The 21,770-nt window shown below is 43.4% G+C and overlaps 1 protein-coding gene across 6 annotated transcripts in view; it reads right to left on the bottom strand.

The window, feature by feature from the left end:
• Positions 1-21,545, bottom strand: part of snx19b (sorting nexin 19b) — a 55,941-nt gene extending 34,396 nt beyond the window's left edge. For 2 of the 6 annotated variants that reach the window (XR_004198919.2, XM_039622634.1), the window contains exons 1-11: positions 21,371-21,536; positions 20,444-20,721; positions 18,206-18,400; positions 15,807-17,015; positions 14,319-14,517; positions 12,713-12,813; positions 12,503-12,622; positions 12,202-12,326; positions 11,231-11,324; positions 9,950-10,097; positions 5,777-5,918 (exon numbers count right to left, since the gene is read on the bottom strand). Coding sequence is in view for 5 of the 6 variants with exons in the window: in XM_039622634.1 (XP_039478568.1) it covers positions 5,777-5,918; positions 9,950-10,097; positions 11,231-11,324; positions 12,202-12,326; positions 12,503-12,622; positions 12,713-12,813; positions 14,319-14,517; positions 15,807-17,015; positions 18,206-18,400; positions 20,444-20,647 (2,537 nt within the window). In the remaining variant the exon portion in view is untranslated. Of the gene's footprint in view, positions 1-2,289; positions 4,436-4,456; positions 4,827-5,776; positions 5,919-9,949; positions 10,098-11,230; positions 11,325-12,201; positions 12,327-12,502; positions 12,623-12,712; positions 12,814-14,318; positions 14,518-15,806; positions 17,016-18,205; positions 18,401-20,443; positions 20,722-21,370 lie in introns of those variants that run through there. The other 4 variants (XM_031730541.2, XM_039622637.1, XM_039622635.1 and 1 more) reach the window with 4 other exon arrangements.
• Positions 21,546-21,770: the final 225 nt, after the last annotated feature.

Here is a 21,770-nt window from a genome sequence, read left to right as displayed (position 1 = left end):
ATGCTTTCTGCTTGTCTTCCTACTTAAGCTGCTATATCAAACACATAGAGCAAGCACCTTTCCTCACACACTGCTCCAATATATCAAAACTTGAGACTGGCACTAAGCGAACGTGAGCATGTGGACGCCCTTGAGTGTGGGCGCACACCAGGCTCTCTTTTTGTGCCACAAACAGAGGTCTACACAGAGGTCCTTCAACATTTGCGAGTGTTCCTCGTGAATCCTCGCTCCACTGCTCTGAAGCAATCGGCCTGCTCAAAGCAGCCACACAGAGAATTAGATCAAATAGACAGAAAAGTCATGATTTTCTTAGCATCAGAGTTCTGACGGCACATTTACGCTTCTGTCCAAATGCCACAGTGTGATCACGGGCTAAATACTGCAGCAGTCAGCGAGGCCAAACAACTTGTTCACCACGAGTGAAACCCAAGCAGAGCACTGGATGTCAGAGTGGGATCTCTGGGTAGTAATTAACAGCACGGCAGAGGAATAACCAGAGCGAGCAAACAAAAAAGAGCGCGAGTGTTCGCCGTGACAGCCGCTGACAGGGCTTAAATCCTCCATGCTCCCTTTCATCCTCACCTCCATCATCAAGCTGTCAGCGAGGTCTGGTGGTAATGTTTGAATTGTTTATGGAATTATTAATGAGCTGTTTTAGGCAGTAAAAATAAAGAATCATATTGTATGACAGGTGCAACAGGAGACTGGCAGAGGAGAGATGCCACATGCAGTTTGGTGAAGCCAAACGTGTAGTGAACATATAAGGACGTCCTTCAGACCAATGACAAAGTTCCCGAGAATCGTTTGTGGGCGTCTGTCAAGGAACCAGTACGAAGGTGGAGTGTGCAGACAAGAGTCACTTGCACAAGAGTTAAAACTTAGTCCAACGGCTTTCCGAGAAAATCTCAGGCCCTTGTTGCATTTGATTAATTGCATTCATTACAGTGCATCATCATCATCATCATCATCATCACTGACCCAGTTTTCCTATCACACGATTGCGATCCACAGAGTACAGGAGTGTCATACTTCCTTCTACTGCAACCTTACATGATTGTACCCATTTCTAAGCCTCCACAGGTCTCAGTGTGTCCTGTTCACAGTTTTATTTCACCTCAGGATGGTCATCTACAACTTTCAACTGACATTTTATCTTGACAGCCACATTTAACCAAACACAACATGGACTACAGACGCCTGACGCAGACATCTGCACTCGCTGCTATATCACCAGCACATCTAGACACTAACAACAATCTGGCTGCAGCTGAATTTTCCGTCCAGACTGCCGTCTAACAGAAAGAGACTATACTCATTTTAAACCGTCCCACTTTCCAGTCCATAAAAATCAGACATCTCCCAAACCAGAGTCTCGCCTTGGACCCCATTTATAGGAGAGACGGCTTTTCCAGCCAGACATGTCACACACACACACACACACACACACAGAGACCCAGATTTGGCCCACTGGATCCTGGCGTCATCTCTCTCTGACACACACACACACACAAGCTCTCTATCAACTCGCCATTTCAAATTCAAGCCTGACTGACCTGCGACGAGGTTTCTGCTGCTTCCCACTAAACAGCTATAAAAATATATAAAAACCTCAGCAAGGTAGGCTCCAGGTATTTCTGCACCTGAACGGACTTTCATGGCAGCTAGGAGCACTGCATGGTCTTACTGCAAATTCATATGAACTGAGTGTAGTGGATATGTAACAGTTGCATATTTCTAGGTCTGTCCCAGTCTCTGAATATCATTGTTAAACGTTGGTAATCATCAACAGTGAATAACTGAAAGCTTGACTGAGACAGAATCCCAAGCATGAGTTGGACAGGAGATGCTGTGATTGCAACTATAATTATGTGTACCATGATCACTCAGAGACAAAGTTAGAAGAACCCAAAGGTTCTCTCACATCTCTGCCCTTTGTTACTCTCTGACCTCTTCACTCACCCAGTGAGCACAGCAGAGCGGGGATGCTGTTCGTGGCAGAGTAACACTATCACAAAGCATTCGGATACACTCTGCAGATTTTTGGGCCCTTTTTAGATAAATCAATCATTTAAAAATCAGACTGAAACAGTTTGAAAAGTGTCAAAAAACAAAACTGCAATGACCAGAAGTGCAACACGATCACATGCTGTAAGTAAGTTTCAAACCCTTACTCCTTCAGTCTGCATGCTAATGTGGACTTGAGCAAAGGACTGCACTCAAACGAGCCCCTGTGCATCACTGTGAGTGTGATGGTTAAACGTGGCCTGTAGTAAAAAGCATGATGTAGTTACCCATCCATTTAACCCTAATTATTTCAGTAACTAGCACTGCACACTGATGCAGAAAAATGTGTCCCGCTGTTAATAACAGAAAAACACTTTTTACAAGTTTGACTTTGAAAACCATCCTGGGCTGTTCGAAACTGTTCCTGCTGGTGAAGAGATGAAAAATAAGCTCATTGTTTCAGTTTTTGGTTTCATTCTAATTTATTATTCAGATTATAGTTCATTAATCCTACACTAGTATCACACTGGCTAAATACAATACTGACAGAGCTAGGTCAGTGCATCAAGTTTTAAAATGCAATATTAATGTACAGTTCAACACAAACCAACAAGTGTGATGGTGGAGGAAGGCAGCAGAATATAAATATCATCCTCTGACAGACATGGATGCCTGTGAGAGGTTTTTTCAGCCCTGAGTGAAACAGCAGAAAAATGAGCAACACGTCTGCCTCTCACTGACAACGAGCTGCTTTTAAGAAAGGCTACAACCGTCCCCCGAGGTGCTGAGGCAGGCTTCTGGTAACTATCACTAAATCCTGAGACATTTTAAAACACTTCTAACCATCTGTGATGGACCGAGCAGTGAAAGAGACTTAGGCACAGGTTAAAGTCCAAAGAAATGATTTTTTATTTAACCCAAAAAACATAATTGGTTAAATCATGCAAAAAGAATCAAAATCTTGGGCCCATAAAAGAGGTCAAAATAACAGAACTCTACTCAAAGTTGACAAAACTACTGATAACTCAAACAAACTGACCTAACTTAACGAGACAAAGGGGAAACTTAAATAGTGGCTGATCAGCCCACAAAAAACACGAGAAGGGGTAAAACAGACAAAACCTAACTAAACCAAACATAATGAACTCCAACCCCCCCCCATGGTCCCGAGTTATGGCATGAACCAATTTGCAGTTTTCCTTTAAAGCTCGCTCCGCCCCTTTTCCACCTCTTGGCTCCTTAATCAAGGGACTGGAACAGCTGCAACTAAGGTAACTCAGAAAACAAAAGATTAATCATACATAACAGTGTAAACTAAAATGTGCGCACTTATTTTAGAATGCAGTGTTATGTAGATATGTGAATTAATTCTAAACCAAAACCAGTTATTTATTGTCCTGTAAATGAATTCCTATATTTAAAGAAAGACAAATGTGAATGCAATGTTACTTATAAGCCTCTACACTAACATGGTGAATATTACCACTGTGTGGCTGTAAGTGGAGCCATCACACCATCATTCACATCATTTTCACTTTCAGCAGCAGGACGTTTACATAAAGCTTTTTTATAATTTACACTGTGAGCAGTTCTTCCAGGAATTATTATTTAAGCTTGTGTTATTGTTTATAAGCCACAGTTCATTTGCTTTAAACTGCATAAGACGAGAGTTTCATATGTAGCGGTTCTATCGACAGCATCTCACCTCATCTGCACAGACAAACCTGTGATGAGAGGACAGAGCTGTCAGGGCGACGCTGACAGCCTGCTGCCTAATATAGACGAGGCCAAACAAAAGCACAAGGCCTTACATACTTGGATGGCAGACCCTCTTAAAATAGAGGACTCGGTATCAATATGAAGCTAGATATTCTGGTGCTAACACCCCAGGGAACGTGAGGTCACAGGACTGACGGCACAAACGCCACAACCCGAGAACATTGTCTCCGGTTTACTGGCAGTGGGAGCTATACCCATCTGTGACAAATGTTTGGGGAGTTGGTGTCTGCATTCTCTTCAGAGGCCAGGCAGTGCAGACATGCATGTTCACACAGACTCACAGCATACATGAAAACACTGGGATTCAAAAAAGTGGGGGCACTTTCCTTGAATTAGATTTTTATTTACACATTTTTCACACGGACCGCTGCAAAGGATCGTCCCGAAGCCTCGTCTAACATTTCAACTCCTTTTCTCTAACGACTGCACAAAACCCAGACTGCCTTTCCAGCTCATAAACAGCCCTCTCTGTGGAATTTCCACGAGGAAACATGTGTCTTCATGTCCTGACCTGGCTCCGTCCGGAGACTTTACGGCACACAGATACGCAGACGCTTTGTAGCTGAAAGCCTTGTAAAAAGCACCTCAGGTTGCAGCAGCATCGGCCAGATTTACTTGGAAAGTCATTCTGGGCTGTTTCAAAACGTTGCTGCTGGTGAAGAGAGTGAGAAATGAGCTCAGTGATGCCTCGGCACCAATGAAGTGTTTTAGCTGCACTAAGTAGCTCTCAGGTGCCAAAAGCACAACATGTACAGCATCTAAGTGAGGTTTAGTCTCTGGAATGTTACACGAATAAACATCATTGTAATTAAGAAGATGAAGAAATTCTGGTGCGTTGCCCAGGTCTGGTTTGGAGTAAGCTGGTTCCCTGAGAGAGGGGCTTTGAGGCTTGATTACATGCGGGGTAAGATGGACGAGGGGGCCAGAGACAGATTGGTGCAGTGATGACAACCGTACTCAACGTGTACCAGACTGTAGGGTGAAGTCGTTCCAGAGTTTGCGTATGGTCATCAGGAAAACCAAAGGCAAACTCTACAGCAGACCTGGAAGGATGTTGATCCACTAGAAAGTGCTAGAACACCTGAGCTATGACATTTACGCCAAATCATGGCTGTTGTTGTGATTTGGCGCTATATAAATAAAATTGAATTGAACTGAATTTAACCCACTACAGTGCAAAAAAGAAAGACAGATTTAAATGTAAATGCATATTATTGTGATAGATTCACACCACAGTAATGTAACAGGTACTTCAGATGTTTGTTCTTCCCACATTTTGGCTGTTTTTACGCCCCTATTTTAATCATTAACACAATGGGTGGGTTATATTTTTATACATTTAATATATAGCTAAAGCTGCTGTGTGATTTAACTCATCCTGCCCTGTAATGGACTATGACCTCTGCAGGATGTCTCGCACCTCCTGCCAAATGACAGCTCAGACTCCAAACCTCCAAACTATGAAACATATACACAGTTAAAAACATGGTTTGCTGTGAGACAACAGTGCTAACCACTGAGTCACCGTGCTGCTGCGTCGTTATACTCTGTTAGCATGAAAGTGGCTGTTTTGTTAATTTACCTGGAGCACCATCAGTAATGCAGACGCCATCCAGAATGAGGCTGAATGTGCAAGTGCTGCGACAGGTCTGAACTGAACGTCAACTTTATGTCAACAACATGTTATTAAAATGTTGTAGTTACTGCGTGTAAACCGATTCTATCACAGTGTTCACAAAGGCTAACATCTCAGTCTACTCAGTCACTGCCCGTGTACTGTCTGTGTGTGCTGCAGCTTTTCAGTCACTACTTTGAAATGTATTACATTTGGTATAATAAAAACTGAGTCGTGTAGGTAGGAACAGCCTGTACCACAGTGGTGGACTGCACAACTTTGCCAACCATTAACATGCTTTTATTCCTTTTATGCATGAATGTAAATCTATCCTCTTCTATGTATGTTGACTTTCACCACTGTTAAAAAACTGGTCACCTGTTAATAAGGGTCCCAAACACAAGTCTGATGGTCTTCTGAATGTTTTCCATGCACAGCCAGCTCCACTGCTCCTTCATCAGTAAACACAGGATGTTCAGAGCCACCTCAGCCAGCGCCATCTCAGATTCAAAGCTGATGCCTTTGAAAAAGGAACAAACAAAAGAAATAAATGCATAAATACATCCAGCCACATTATTACTGTGGTACAGCTAAAGATCACATGACTGTTAACTCAGCATGGCGTAGAAAGACATACATGTATTAACGTAATAGAATCTGTTTTCGGTGACACATTCAACATACAGAACTGTGCAAAAGTTTTGAGCCAGATTCTCATTTAAAGCAATAAAAGTACCATCAGACTGATGCACCTGGTAATACCATCTGGAAAGTGTCTGTTCACAAACTGGTTCAATTTTCTGTACAGCAACGATCCCAGATACAACAAAAACACACAATTAAATACTATCAGTCATGGACTGCTTTCCCCAGAGTCCAGACCTCTCTGTTCTCTGAGCATATTCACAGAGAACAGGACAAAAGGAGGCCACCAACCAAAGAAGAGCTTTGAGTGTCCTTCAAGAAGCCTGGAGAGCTGCTCCTGCTTGTGACTAAGGAGTCACAGGACAGCTTGTAAGAGTGCAGGCTGTGCTGAAGAATAAAGGTGGGCACACCCAATATTGACTTTCAAGCTCATTAGAATAATACAGTCTATTTTTCCTTATATACTGTATTTCCTTTAATGTTTGCTCGTCTTTCACTAAATCGCTGCACCTATTTCACATTTTCCCAGCTAAATATAAAGAAATGAGGGCTGGCCCCATACTTTTGTATAACTGATGCAGTGTAGATCTGAAGAGCATACCAATGCTCCTTTTCATATGTTTATCAATAGTGCCCTCATGTGGCTGGACTCAAATGCTACCATGCCTCAGCAACAGGTTTCTCACTCAGCTTTGCCTCTAAATGATTTTTGCATTGAATTTTAAACATAAGAGTAAAATCTGATTCAGAAAACAACAGAAGCTGACCTAAAGGTCAAACACACGCCTCGGTACTAAATACTCTGCTGTAACTAACAAAATGTTTGTAATATTGGCAAAACTCACTGCAGAAAAGCCACATCAACTACAACAATGCATACACATTTACTGGCTGTCACATGTATGAACTTTCGATCAGGAAGACCAGAGTGAAGAATCCCATCTGCAGTAATGGAGCCAGGGCTCTGTTAAGGGTCACCTTGACCTTCCATGTGCAATACATGGCAAGCCAGCACATAACAGCATCCATCACTGGCAGCAGAAGACATGAGGTGGAGTGACGACAGGTGGGTTGCAAAGCAGCTTGCATTTGCACAGCAGCTGGGTAGAGGATAAAGCATGCACAGCATGACCCAGATAAGATTTGTCAAGTGTTTGTGTAGAACAGTATAAACTGAGCCATGAGCTGATGTAGGCTAACACCTTCCACCTTTGAGTGTCCAATGTTTGGTGCTCCGTAGCAAAGTCCAAACGGTCAGTTCTGTGGCGTTCAAGGAGACGAGGCCTTTGAAGACGTGTTTTGTTTTTGCAGCCCTTCAGTCTCAGATGCCGTCTGATGGTTATGGGGCTGCAGTCGGCACCAGTAACGACCTTCATTTGGGTCGAGGATCGTCCAGTGTCTTGACAGAGAGCCAACTGGATCCTCCAGCTCAGTGCTGATGAAGCTTTTTGGGTCTCCCACTTGACTTCTTTGTTCCATAACCCTCAGGATCATTTAAGAAATTCCAAATGACTGTCTTACTGCGTCCCACCTCAGCAGCTGTGAGAGACCCTGCTTATGCAGCTCAACAACCCGACCACGTTCAAAAAGGGAACGTTGTTTTGCCTTTGCCATCAGAGCATCATGACAGTTTGACTACCTGACAGAAAATGACAGTGAATCCACAAAAAACAGCCTGTTTCAGTTTAAGTGTTGTTTTCAGTAAACTGCATGCTCAAAATAATGTTTTGTCTCACTCCAATTTCTTCTTGTTGCATGTTGAAGCTCTACTTGGAACTTTGTTAAGATCCATTAACATTTTCTCCATTTAAACATGTTTTCTATGTTCTGTTGTGAATAAAATATGGGTTTACTAATCACTGCATTCTTTTTATTTACATTTTCACAGTTTCCCAATTTTGGGTCTGAAGTTGTAACTAAAATTGAAACAAACCAGCAAAACAGAAGCAAAACATGTACGTTAATGTTAAAGTAGGGGTGTGGCAGCTCTTACTGACAGTTGTAGTAACACCAACAGTTGTAGTTGATGGCTGTCTGTTTGGCCTCACCTTGGCTAGCCGCCTAGCTGGTCCGCTATCATGTTTGATACTTTTTGAAACAATTGTTAATGAAATTTGTGCTTCAGTTTGGATGAAATTCTAGCATTATATTATTCTGTTACTTAGCACTTGTTAGCAGACATGTGCCTGTCCATCATACCAATACAATATTTAAAGCAGTTTATGATGTACTTCATCCTCTCTTATAGAAACAAGAAGAAACTAGAGTCTGATAGTTTCACACTTCGCTGGCTGACTGTGAAAAAATGATTTATTAAACAGTAAATGTCTCATTACAGCATCAAGCATAAGAAGGGAAGGGCCTCGGTTTTTCCTGTGGTAATTCTTTATAATGATGGAGCACTGCATGATGCAACAAGTCCTTTGTGATAAGAGTTAAAGGTAGATAAGAGTTAATGTTTTGGGTTTGGTCTGAATGTCTTAACATTTCTGACACACTTCAGGGAGACATCATGGCATCCAACTTTTTATACAATCTCTGCTATGAACAGATCATATTCGAGGACTCAATGAGCCTGAAAACTCAGAGGAAACTGATGGAACGAGGACATTTCCCTCACACCTGTGTATACCAAGACATCCAGAAATACCTGTTTGTGCCAATAAATTATCTTTTATCATTTCTTAGCAGCACAACAACTGTTGATTAAAGATTAACTAGTGACTGACCAACCATCAATGATGGTTAATACAGATTAGGAACGCCCAACCTGGGCAGCAGCCGGGATCTCTGCCACAGATGCCGGTTTTAGACCTAATGTAGTAATAGACTGTAGTTTCCTGTTTTCTAGACACGCAGTGCACTCATAAATATTTACATTAAACCCATTCATAAGTGTCTAATCTCACAGAGGAAGGAGCTTTGCTTTCACACAGCAGGAAATGCTCTGTCTGGTGCTGGTGAGGGAGCTGCCTGGACAGACAGTGCAGGGGAAAGGACACGTGAAGCCCACGGTTCAGAATTCCCCATAAATGCCCCCCCAAGGCACCCACTGCCATCCTCCCATGACAAGTTAAAGACCAACACCCATTTGTGTTCATATACACGTCTGTTTAGTCTACAAAATATAATGGCTTCTGTGAGAACGTCTGAAGCAGGACGTTTCATTTCAAACACAAAGCTAGGTTTCACATCTAATTCTTGCTTTGCTGCCTCACTCTTTGTATCCACAGCAGCATGTCAGTTTGCCAAAATATGAACATATGGTCTGATGCATTGGAGCAGTGACTGGAATATGGAACAGAATTCCCAGCTGTAATCACAGACAGATACTGAATGGAAAGTGGTAGTGACTTAATGAGTCAGTGAGCTAGTCAGACAAAAAGGAAAACGAAAGCAGACAAGCCAGCATGACTCTCACACACAGACACACACACACACACACACAGACACACAGACACACACACACACAGACAGCCACAGACACACACACACAGACAGCCACAGACACACACACACAGACACACACACACACACACACACACACACACACACACACACACACACACACAGACATGATGATAGTTGTGATAATGGTGATTCGAGATCCAACACTGGCTTTTAACTTTTCCGTTTAAGTTTATCCATCTTACTGCAGTGACATCAGCCAAAGGCCACATGATGATTTCTGCAGTAGTTTAAACAAAAACCCTCAAAAACATACAGATTACAGAACTGCTGGAACTGTGCTGCTGTGTTAGCTGTTGGGTGTGACTGAGGGTGATGATGGCCAGTTTTATTTTATTCAGTAGTCTTATTGAGTATTTACTTGATTGGTTTAAATTCACACGCAGCACTGAAACATTCATAAACCAATGTGAAGCCAATATTAGCCCATGTCCTTACCATGTTCCCGACTCTTCCTGAGATCCAGATGGCCTCCAAATTCTCTTAATCCTGCACAGGTCCCTCTCTCTGTCTCATCCTTCATGGTCTGTTTCTCCTGTTCATTGATAAAGGCTTGCAAATATCCCAGAGACATCCCATTCAACATCTGGAATCACAGAACAGAGTCTTTTTTAATAGTTATTTAAACTTTAATCAGCTTGGTACGGTCCTCTATAATACAGTTCAAAAGAAAAGGTTTGCACTTAATAACATTCAGTGAAAGCAAAGGGGCTGGATCCCATTTTCCTTCAGAACTGTCTCAGTTCTTCATGGCACAGATTCAGCAGGTTGACAGAAACATTCCTCAGAGATTGGTCCATGCTGACATGATGGAGTCACATAGTGGTTGCAGCTATTCAATTCAATTTTATTTATACAGCGCCAAATCACAACAACAGTCGCCTCAAGGCATTTTATATTGTAAGGAGGACCCTACAATAATAAATACAGAGAAAACCCAACAATCATATGACCCCCTATGAGCAAGCACTTTGGGGACAGTGGGAAGGAAAAACTCCCTTTTAACAGGAAGAAACCTCCGGTAGAACCAGGCTCAGGGAGGGTTTTCAGGTGTAAATCTCCTGTTCCTCCTCTCCTGGAGACTGTGGAGACCACAGTGAACTTACTGTCATGTTAAGGAAATGACTTTGAGATGATTTGAGCTTTGTGACACATTTTGTATTAGCCTGCAGGGAGCAGCCATTGACACACTATCGACATAAAGGCACAGACAGGGTCAGCTCAGTTGGCAGTAAGAGGCCCAAGGTATGCCTCTAAAAAAAAGCCCACACGGTTAAACCACCACCACGAGCCTGAACTGTTGAATCGAACTTAGCCCCGACTATCTGAATGCCACAGTAGAAATGTTGTTTTCGCCCTTCTGTTGTCCAGTTTTGGTGAGCCCATATGAATTATGACCTTGTTTCCTTAGCTGACAGGAGTGGCAGCCCTTTGGTCTACTGCTGCCAGAGGCCATCTGCTTCAAGGCAGAAAGTTGCAAAAAGTTGTCCTTTGGAAAGAAAAGCGACCGGACTTCTTTGAGTTTCTTGGTCCGCTATACAATATTCTTATCATCAGCAAACAGAAGGTCTGCATTTACAAAACATGTAGATTCATATTTTAATTCATTGTTAACTTAGTCTGGTTGATTCACTGATAAAGGCACAAAAGAAGCTCCATAGTTTGAGCTTTTGCATCATTTCAAAAGCATGCACCCGAGCTGTGATGGAAGTTGCTTACTGTGCTGGTCTGCTCCATACTGAACAGAACTGGAGGTCTCATGTCTGAGCCATTCATACAGGGAACGTTTTTACTGGAGAACTTCAGACGAGATCTGAAACAAACAAAACACACATCAATAAACATGACTGAAAACAACTCAAGCAATTATTGAACCTGACTTAAAACAAGCCTGATTTTTATTACACAGTAATAACCGTCATGTACCGCAATCATCCCCACTACAAAGACAAGTGATGTGTTAAACCAGTAAAGATCCATACTATTGAACAGGCGTCTCACTCAGCTTTGAAACCATGGAGGGCCTCTTCAGTGTTCCCAGCTTAAGTCTGGGTTGATTTCATTGTCGGGAACAACAGCTCTGCATCAGTGTGTGTCAGTAAAAGTTCAGTAAGAACTGCAGTCAGATTTATGAGCTGAATGCACTGGTGACACACACACAGTGCACTCAGATCATAACTGTGGTGCCATTTTGCTTTTCCAAGACCTCCAAGGCTCCCCTTGTTCAGAGTTGATCTGTTTGTTTCTCCATTTCTACTGCTGTTATTTCAGTTTTTACATTATACAGGTGGTATACAGTATGACAATGTCTAAGGCAGGACGGGTTGGGAAAGACGTCATAAAAGTACAAATAGAAATGCACAGTGTATCGCTAAATGTTGCATCTGTAAGAAAAACAAACATTCAGCACCTGGAGCACAAAAATTAAAAAATACGTTTGACTTCTGTGACCTAACCTGACTCAAACCGCTGACCTTCTGACTCGTGGATGACCTGCTCAAACTCTTGTGCAGCAGCTACTCTAAAAAACATAAAAGTCAGTCCTCACAGCATTGCTGTTAGCTAGCTCTGATGGTGAGATGATCACAAGATAGACGCAGGGGGTGCAGGAAGGAGCATGCTTCACTGAGACGGGTTAAAAAGCAAGTCAAGAGTAAGAAGACTGCAAAAAGCCTGCATGTGTGTCTCACCTGGTCTTCTTATCGGCACCTATTTTGCCTCCATCCACCTCAGTGTCATTATCATCTGTGGGGCTCTGAGGCTCTGAGCGAGGAAACGCCGTCTTCAGGGTGTCGACAATGGCATTCACCACAATCTGCACGAGTAAACACGTATGAGCTGTATTAATTCCATTTATTCAGGTTTATTTATCGAGCACCAAATCCCAACAACAGCTGCCACGAGGCATCACAAACTGTCAAACCAGTGCAGGTTATTTCTTCCATATAAACACTCATGTGTCACTCACTCATGTTAGAATGAAATATTCACCTTGTCTATGCGTGACACAATGAAAGGTTTCTTGACAAAGGCGATCCTGGCATCTGTATTGAGAGCGAGAAATTCCTGCATCTCCTCACTGTTGGCTATTTCAGGGATGGCGCACAGTTGCTGAAAAGGTTGAAACAAAAGAAGCCACCAGAAATGTAGCAGCAGGCCAACAAACAACACGAGTGGAATACAGAAAAGTTTTTCACCGACTTTTAGAAAGCTCTCCAGGAGGCCCTTCCTGGCTTCTATCTTGTCACTGTCCATGTTTCCAAACGGCATGTCTGGAAATATTTTCTTTGGACCTTTCACGCCTGGAAAAAGATCAGATGAGTCAGACTCAAACAAACAAACTCTCTAAGTTTCTCAAAGGTCTAATGCAGGGGTCTGCAACCTTTAACACCCAAAGAGCCACTTGGACTCGGTTTCCACGCAAAAAAAAAAACACTGGGAGCCGCAAATACTTTTTGAAATCTAAAATGAAGATAACACTGTATATATTGTTTTTTACCTTTGTGCTTTGTGTAAACAACTAAAGTAAGTAAGTAAAGTTTATTAAGCGCTTTTCACAGACAGGCAGTCACAAAGCGCTGTATACAAATATTAAAATAAACAATACAATCAATAGACTTTATACACAATGTAAAAGATCAAATGTAAACAATGTAAAGAATATAAAATGCGTAGATCAACAAAAGGCTTGTTTGAACAGAAAGGTTTTTAACTGCTTTTTAAAAGAATCCACAGAGAAACTAAGGTGTGCTGCTTATGAAATCCATGAAGTGCTACAGAGAAAATTACATTTTATTTATGTAATTAACACATTTTGAACTCTTAAAGAAATATAACAAAAGGAAAGACACCCAGCTGAACTAAAATGATCCATGTAGCAAACAAAAACCATTGTGAGCCACCACCCTTTTCAGGTCAAGGCTCCAAAAGCCTTGACCTGACTTTTAAAAAGTAATTGAAAAAAAAAAGCACTATGCCGCTAAAAAAAATAGATATTTGCAAAATTCTGCCTAAATATCTATTTTACCTTGTTAATGTGTGTGGCGGGGCGTGGTCTGCAGTGCCGCTGCATGGGAGTCGGACGCACCTGAGCGGCACCCGCAATCGCGCCTCGCCGCCTTAAACTCTGTGCTCTCTCTGCTGTTGTGTTGTCGGGCTGTGAGCTGCGAAGCTACAGCCGGCTGTATGCGTACAGCAACCGTGTGTGAAAAGTGGTCAATAAAGAGATGCTGAAAAGCGTGTTCATGCAAACATCGTCGGGTCTGCCGTGATATGTTTACAATGAGACTTCTGGTCCCGAACCTCTGCGCACAGCGTCTGCAAATCGGGGCTTTCATCTTTACGCAGGACTGTAAGCTGTCATCTGTGAGGCGTGAGCGGTGTTTGTTTTTAACATAGTTCACGGTGGAGGACAGCTGCCGATATAATGTGGATCCAAAGATCCATAATTGGCCTACCTGGGGTTGAAAGTCTCGATAAATGCACGGCGTTTCGGCGGGTACACCGGCTTCCGCGAGTGTGACGCTTATTTTGAGCGATGAAAAAAAGAATAAGATATAATTTTATTTTTATATTTCAAAATCACAATAATCTTCCAATTTAGAACTACAAGTTAAAAAAAAGAACTAAACACAAATAAAATGCACTTCAGCGAAATACTTCTATTTTCCCAAACCACCCGGAGCCGCAAAATAAGGACTAAAGAGCCGCATGCGGCTCCGGAGCCGCGGGTTGCCGACCCCTGGTCTAATGCAACACTGCTTTTCAAATGTCGAGTAAAATATAAAACTTGACGCGTCTTCTGTACCTTTGACGAGTTTCCTCAGTTCTGTTTTTTCTTCCAGTCGTGTTTGCAGATTGAGGAACTCGCTGTAGCGTCTGTTGACCATGTGATAGGCTACAGACTGAGCAGAAGATGGATTCTCACAGCCCGTCTGTACGATTTCTGCATCCTCAAAGCCTGCCTGGATGCTTGCCTGGTTCTCACAAGCCATTGCTGTCTCATACTGTAAACATAAAAAACAAACTGTAAGGCTTCACTGATATCCCAGTGATAGTAAGTAATCCACCAGTACAGGCCAAATGTTTGTGACTGTATTTGCTATCCCATCAGTCAGTGCAGGAAAATATGAAGTTTGTGACCCTGTTTTTTTTTTTTGTTTTTTAATTATTATTTATGTTTTTTTTTTTTTTTTTCAGTTGTTACAGATGGGACAGACTTGACTGGGGGATAGGAAAGGGAGAAAGAAAGATGAAGGAAAAGAAAAACAGAGGGGAAGGGGGACAGTGAGAAAGGGCACTTAAAAAAGAAAAAATATCTCCTGGATCACCTGTTGAGGAAAAAAAAACAAAAAGGGAGAACAAGCAAAAAAAGAGCAACATAATAAACACAGCACCATCGCATTAACCTAGCTAACAGTAAATAACAGTAAATGCTAAATATTGAATGTTGTTGATCTGCTAGATGGTGTGGGGAGCCATAGCCCCCTCCCCCCAGGGCATGAAGCAGGCATGGAGGAGATCCAGGCCCCAGACATCCAAAGACTCCAGAGTGCGAGAGCCCAGGGAGGACCATCGGAGGGGCATCTGTGCCACCCCCCTGAGAAGAGCTGAGGAGAGCCCCAGACGTGGGGTCACTCAGCAGCCACGGAGCAGAAGCCAGAGGGGGCTGCAGTGACGTGCCGCGGGCTCTGCAGGCAGCCAGCTGCGCCAGAGTGAACCGAGCCCCAGGCCCAGAGGCTGGAGGCCTGAGGGCCCCCCAACCCCAGAAAAGGCCCGACCGAGCGAAGGGCGCCGGGCCCCGCCAAGCAGCCACCGGGAGTGAGCCGGTACATACCTGAGCGCCCAGCCCCGGACACCAAGAACCACCAACGCACCGACGCCTGAGGGCATCAGCCACCGGCAGGGAGTGTGATGGGGGGAGATAGGCCTCCATACTTTGGAGGGCCTAGAATGTTCCCAGAGAGGCGGAGTCTGAGACCCGACCTGACATATAGACACAGACGAACAGGTACACGCAGACACAAACGTGCATTCCCACCCTCATGCACACATATGCAAATACACAGCACTCACCCAACGTAAAGACAGACAAATGGACACAGTACACACAATCACACTCCCCAAAAACACTTTATACCCTCGCCCCCAGAGGGGGAAATTGCACCTAGACCCAGGAGATGTAACCCTTTCTCCCGGGGTGGAGACAAGCAGACCACCACCGGTTCCACAGCAGCAGGGAGGCCCCGCATCCCAGACCCCAATCGTATCAAAGTCACAAACACATTGTCCTTACTTTGATGGTGTAAAGTGTGTAGGGGTGCGAGCCGGTGCCTCGGTGCTCCTTAGCCGTGATGGTTCCAGTGATGCGGAGGTTTTGGATGATGACGGGTCCCTCGGGGCTGCTGAGGGGCTCAAAACTGAACGTGGGAACAGAGGAACAGCACTGCAATGTACTGACAACACTCAGCTCATTGGGATTCACTACCCCAGTCTGCTCTGCGCCCATAAGGCCTCTGTTGGCGATTCCTTCTCTCTCCAAGGAATGAAGCCTGCTGATACTGGAGCCCCCCTCTGCTGTGCTGAGCGATGGCAGGACACAGCCATTAGTCTGCTCCTCCAATTCTGAACTCAGCACGAATTTGGGTTGGCCATCCACTGGACTGTGGCAAACATCCTCCAAATCCAACCCGTCGTTGGTCTCGACACATGTGGCGCAATCTTTCCTACTGTCATCCAGACCATCATCTTGTCCGATCATGACCAAAGAATCACTGGAACTGCGTTTAAAATCAGCCAAAGGAGAATCCGGGTCAGAGTCATTTTCCTGGTAAAATGGGTTTGACTTGCTTCCTCTTGTGTAACGCCTTAAAAAGGGTCGAACAGTTTCATCTTCTTCAGCGCTGTATTGTGGAAAGTCCGCCTCCGCAGAGTCGGGCACATCATAGGCAGCGGGCGTGGGCGTGGCAGTCTCTGTGTGATTGATCTTTTCAGCCTCCGCTCTCTGCAGAGGAACGTCGCTGTTCTTTTGAGGAACATGTGCTGTCTGCAATGTTGGAGCGACCTCTGGGTCATTAGGTGGAGAGGGTAGCAGCGGGGATGAATTTGGTGATTCTGTTGTCTCTGGCGGTTGGCTGACAAATATTTTAAGTATGAGAAGGTTTAACCAGTCAGGGTCAGACAGTTTGGCAACGAGAGGCAACAGGACATTACAGGTTATCAGCTCTCCAACCACAAACCGTCCAGTGCGCGTTTCCAAGTGAGGTGAAGGCACTAAAACATGCAGCAGCAAGTCTGTGACTGCTCTAACATAGTTGATTTCCACTGTTTCACTGGTCACGGCGAGGTGAGGGGTGCTGATGCTGGAATAAGCCTTCCACAGCTGCTCGTTCTCGCTGCTTCGATTTGCTCTCAGAGACACCTGCTGCTCGGTCACCAGCTCCTTGGCTTTGATGTAGTCCTGCAGATGGCAGCTGAACAGATCGAGGACCCTCTGGGTCAGTTCCTGCAGAAATCACACATTTACACGACCCATTAGAGAAATTCTCTGATTCTCTGTTTTTAATTCTGCATGTTAATTTAGTTTCTTTACAAGCAAAGAAATCTTTTAATAATTCCTGTGAACGTTGCTGTTAATGGTCAAATATAAAATAACATACACTAATAACGGTGTGACCCCTCGTGCGGCAAATACTACTGATCATCTTGTAAGATGGCACAATTAAACAGTCCGTTCTGTTTTATGCTGGATGTAAGAAAAATGACCAAAGTGACACTGACAAAGATCGAATAGGCAGAAGACAGGGTTAGAGCAACTCTGTGGTGAATACCATAGACCGGTGCTGAGCTGTTGGTCGATGTGCTGAAATACTTCATGTGAGGATTTGAACTACCTGAAGTCTAAATCAGAACTCACAGGACCCTGCTGCCAATGTGTCACAGTGCTTCTTATAGAGCTCACGGTTCTCAGAGTCTGAGCTGTTACATAAAGGGAACTACTGCGGTTTCTCTTATTTTCTGTCGTAAACATTTTGTTACAATAATGTACTATCAATAAAAATGCCCAAATTTTCAAATGTTGAAGTCAGCGACTGTTAAATAACCCCGATGAGTCAAAAGTCCAGTCTTCAAGGCGCTACAACAATGCCAATAAAAGGTATTAATCGTGCAGAGTTAACCTTAAACCTGGAATATGAGTATAAGCTACTGCCAGCACTGTCAGCAGGACACTGGGTCCTAACAGGTCCTGGTTTAAATCTCAGAGGACAATATATATTCATTTCATTTGGTCTGTGCATTTCTGGTTCCTAAAAAAACCTGTCTGAGTCCATCTTCAAAGAACTCCTCAACAGTCACATGACCTGTGGTAATGGGTCACACCTTTTTAAATATTTACCCAGCTACAGTCTTGTTTACTAACACTTATCAACACTGGTGGAACAATTACTGTAGACATTATTTTAATAGATGGTTTTAACCATCCAAGACTTTGGGAAATGTCTTTACAGATTTTAATACAGATTTACAAGTGCTCCTCATCCAGAACAACAACAACTGTAAGCAGGTTAATACAAACACTTGTTCTTCAAGTACTTGTTGTTTGCCTGCCCTTCATATTAACTACAGAAAATTCTTGCAAGCACAGTTTTAGACCTTGTGAAAGCTCCCTGCTCAGGAGCCTTTAAAGCTCAGCACCTTCCTGTCAGCTGTTCTTGCTCGCAGTTTCAGCCTCGTGGCCATGGAGATCATGGCTTCTTCAATCTCTGTTTCAAAAGCACTCTCAGAGGACACGGTGGAGTACCAGGAGGTGACAAAGTCTCTGATGATTTTCTTCACTGTGTTGTGGATCTCCTGGTCCAGATCATTTTCATCCTTCTCAGAATTTGGAATCTGAAAATTAATAATACCATAATGAGTGAGAATGAGAGGAGTCTATGGTTATCTTAGCCCAAACTGTTTATAATCACATCCATATATATTTTAAAAAAATCAAGCTGTAAACTATGAGGTGCCGTAAGGGACATTATTACTGAAACGCTCTCACACACACACACACACACACACACACTACTGAAACGCTCTCACACACACACACACACACACACACACTACTGAAACCCTCTCACACACACACACACACACACACACTACTGAAACGCTCTCACACACACACACACACTACTGAAACGCTCTCACACACACACACACTACTGAAACGCTCTCACACACACACACACACACACTACTGAAACCCTCTCACACACACACACACACACACACACACACTACTGAAACTTTACCTCTCACACACACATACTACTGAAACGCTCTCACACACACTACTGAAAAACCAAGGCATTTCAGTTGAATAGGAAGGCGTTTCAGTTATTACCCTAGGATTCCATAAGGTTTAATTATGGGGAGAAGTTGTGGGTATATCTCATTATCTCAGATTTTAACCATTTAATTCTAAGGGTGCCAACCATAAATTCTAATTCTGGAGTTTTGATACCACCTTTATTGTATTCCTTCACAAGCTGAGATGTTTCAATGTAATGGGTTTTATTCCTCCACAAAAATTCGAAAATAACTGTGTTAGCCTTATTAATGTTTTTAGAGGAGATATATAGAGAGTGACAAGGATAAATCAATTTGGAGATGCCTTCAGCTTTAAATAGGATGTTTCTGCTAAAAATAGCGAGGTCTCTGGTTAACCAGTGGCTAAGTGATTTCTTCATCTCCATGATACAGTTAGAAATATTAGTGTCTTCTCTGCTAATTGGGTTTTTTAGATATTATTATCAGCCCTATATATTTAACTTTAGATTCAACTCTAACCAAAGCTATTGAGGAGTCAGAGCTTGTATGAATCGGGAGTAGTTCACATTTTTTGATACTGAGAGATAAACGAGAAGCTTTAGAGAAAATTTAGTTTTCTCTACCACGTATTTATCTTTCAAAAAAATAGATGTATCATCTGCGAATTGACTTATTTTGAAGTCTTTATTAAAAATTGATATTCCTTGTATGTCGTTAGAATTTTTGATTAATAGTGTTAACAACTGAGTTGCCAATATAAAAGCTTAGGGAAACAGGACATACTTGATTTAATTCCCTGTTGCACCTTGAATCCATTCCTTGATTCAAGGAAGCTAAAATATTGTTAAGTAATGCGGCTGCTTCACTTAGGCTACAAGCACAGCCCCCCCAACCCCAGGTCCTGGACCAGTGCCGGTCTGTGAGTCGTTTGGTACCGGGTCGCAAGAGTTGAGGCTTGAGTTTGAAATTTATTGTTTTCAGGGTATTTATTGTTTTTTTATTTTTATATCGTTTATATTGTTAACTCGGTTTCCCTGGGTCTTTTCCCGTGTGTTATGAATAAATCTTCTTTTTTTGGTAGCGGTACTGGTTTTATTTTACTGTATTTATCCAAGACAACTTAAAGTCCAGTACGTGAAATTATTGTCGGCCATAAATGGTACGTGGCGCAAAAAAGGTTGGGGACCGCTGTACTAGCAGGTTGTTGAGTAGACATCCTTGTAGTGTTTTGAAATATACCACTTTTTCCATCAGTTTACTCGTCAGGAAACAACTTCCTGTTCAGCGGAAATGCCTCTGGTTTCAGTGGAGTGCGTGAGAGCGTTTCAGTTGTGTGTGTGTGAGAGCGTTTCAGTTGTGTGTGTGTGAGAGCGTTTCAGTAGTGTGTGTGAGAGCTAACATTTCAGTAGTGTGTGTGTGTGAGAGCGTTTCAGTTGTGTGTGTGAGAGCGTTTCAGTAGTGTGTGTGAGAGCTAACATTTCAGTAGTGTGTGTGAGAGCTAACATTTCAGTTGTGTGTGTGAGAGCTAACATTTCAGTAGTGTGTGTGAGAGCGTTTCAGTAATAATGTCCCTTACGGCACCTCATAGTAAACCATCATTAATTATAGACTTACTTGCTCCCAGGTGATAAACCTCTCCAGGTGAATCACACTGTTGGACTCCAGAACAGTCTGTGAACCGAGCCAGCCCCCGAGCACCAAGAGCAGGCTGGTGAAGACACACAGCAGCCAGATGTTGACCAGCAGGTGGAACAGCACAAGCCAGGCCAACACCACACCGACGCCCAGCAAACTCCTCTGTCCCCACACCTCAGCCATAATGCTGCAGGGGTTACTGTCTCAATGGCCTCAACTGGAGAAGTGAAGATCAGGCGTGCCGGGTACCATCACTCCTTAAAGAACCAAAACAATAATAACTGAGTGTAACATCGGAAACAGGACGAGAAGCTGAGTGCAAGCAGAGTGGGATTAAGTTGAAGTAAAAGGAATGAATGTGTAACACAAACATATTATCCACGATGCTTATCACGTATTGACAGCAAACAGAAGAAGTGTTATAAAATGCGTAACTGGCACTTATTTGCTGAGCCAGCGCGTGTATGCTAAAAGCTAACGTTGGTTGTACCGTGCTTCGGTAGTAAATGAACGTTTACATGCTTCACTAGCTAACCCGGTGTAGCTAGGCTACGGTCATTTGTGTGTATTTATCGTTTATAATAAGCTCCGTCTGCTAACGGTGGTACTAGCGTTAGCCAAAAGGCATTAACTGTCGTGCTGAGACCGAACTCCGCTCAGAAATGTGACCATTTAAATGTCATTTGTTTCATGATGGTGTGCGTCCGACAGGCTGTGACAGTAGCGGAGCAAGATGTCAAGATTAATGTCTGCCCTTTATCTGCTTCCTCCGTCAATAACAGCAGCAGAGACGGGCTGAGAGGTAGCTGGAAATATGAGTGGCATCGGTGCTGCTGTTTTGTAAAGATGCTGAAATGAAGATACCGCGCTGTATTTGTCAGAGAGCTGCAGCACGCAGATACCAACCTGTTCCAAAGACACGTTACTCCAGGAGCGCGCGACGCCTGCTTATAAATGCATTCAACAAACTACAGCGCGAGGCGAGCTCAAACAGACCTGCACCCTGCACGAGCCGTCCAGCACTCAGTGAGAGGTCTCGTGAGCTTCTCGGCGTCAACTCCTCGGTCTGGTTTGTTTACTTCCTGTATTGCGAGCTATGACGTATCGATTGGGGCAGGCTCCAAGGCTTCGGAGGCGATAGTCTGCCAAAAACTGACTTCCGGTATTTGCCAAAAAGTGATCGCCCGTATTTGAACTGCTGTAAATGACTTGTTGGCCTATAATATGTGAACTATATTTCAAATGTATGCCTCACGAAAGATATCAAGTCATCGTGAGCCACAAACAGCATTCCTGTCACAACGCA

This window comes from Oreochromis aureus, linkage group 14 (genome assembly GCF_013358895.1).
Source record: "Oreochromis aureus strain Israel breed Guangdong linkage group 14, ZZ_aureus, whole genome shotgun sequence".
Classification (NCBI taxonomy): domain Eukaryota; kingdom Metazoa; phylum Chordata; class Actinopteri; order Cichliformes; family Cichlidae; genus Oreochromis; species Oreochromis aureus.
Note: the sequence above shows the minus strand (reverse complement) of the source record. Positions and strands in the feature narration are given on the sequence as shown.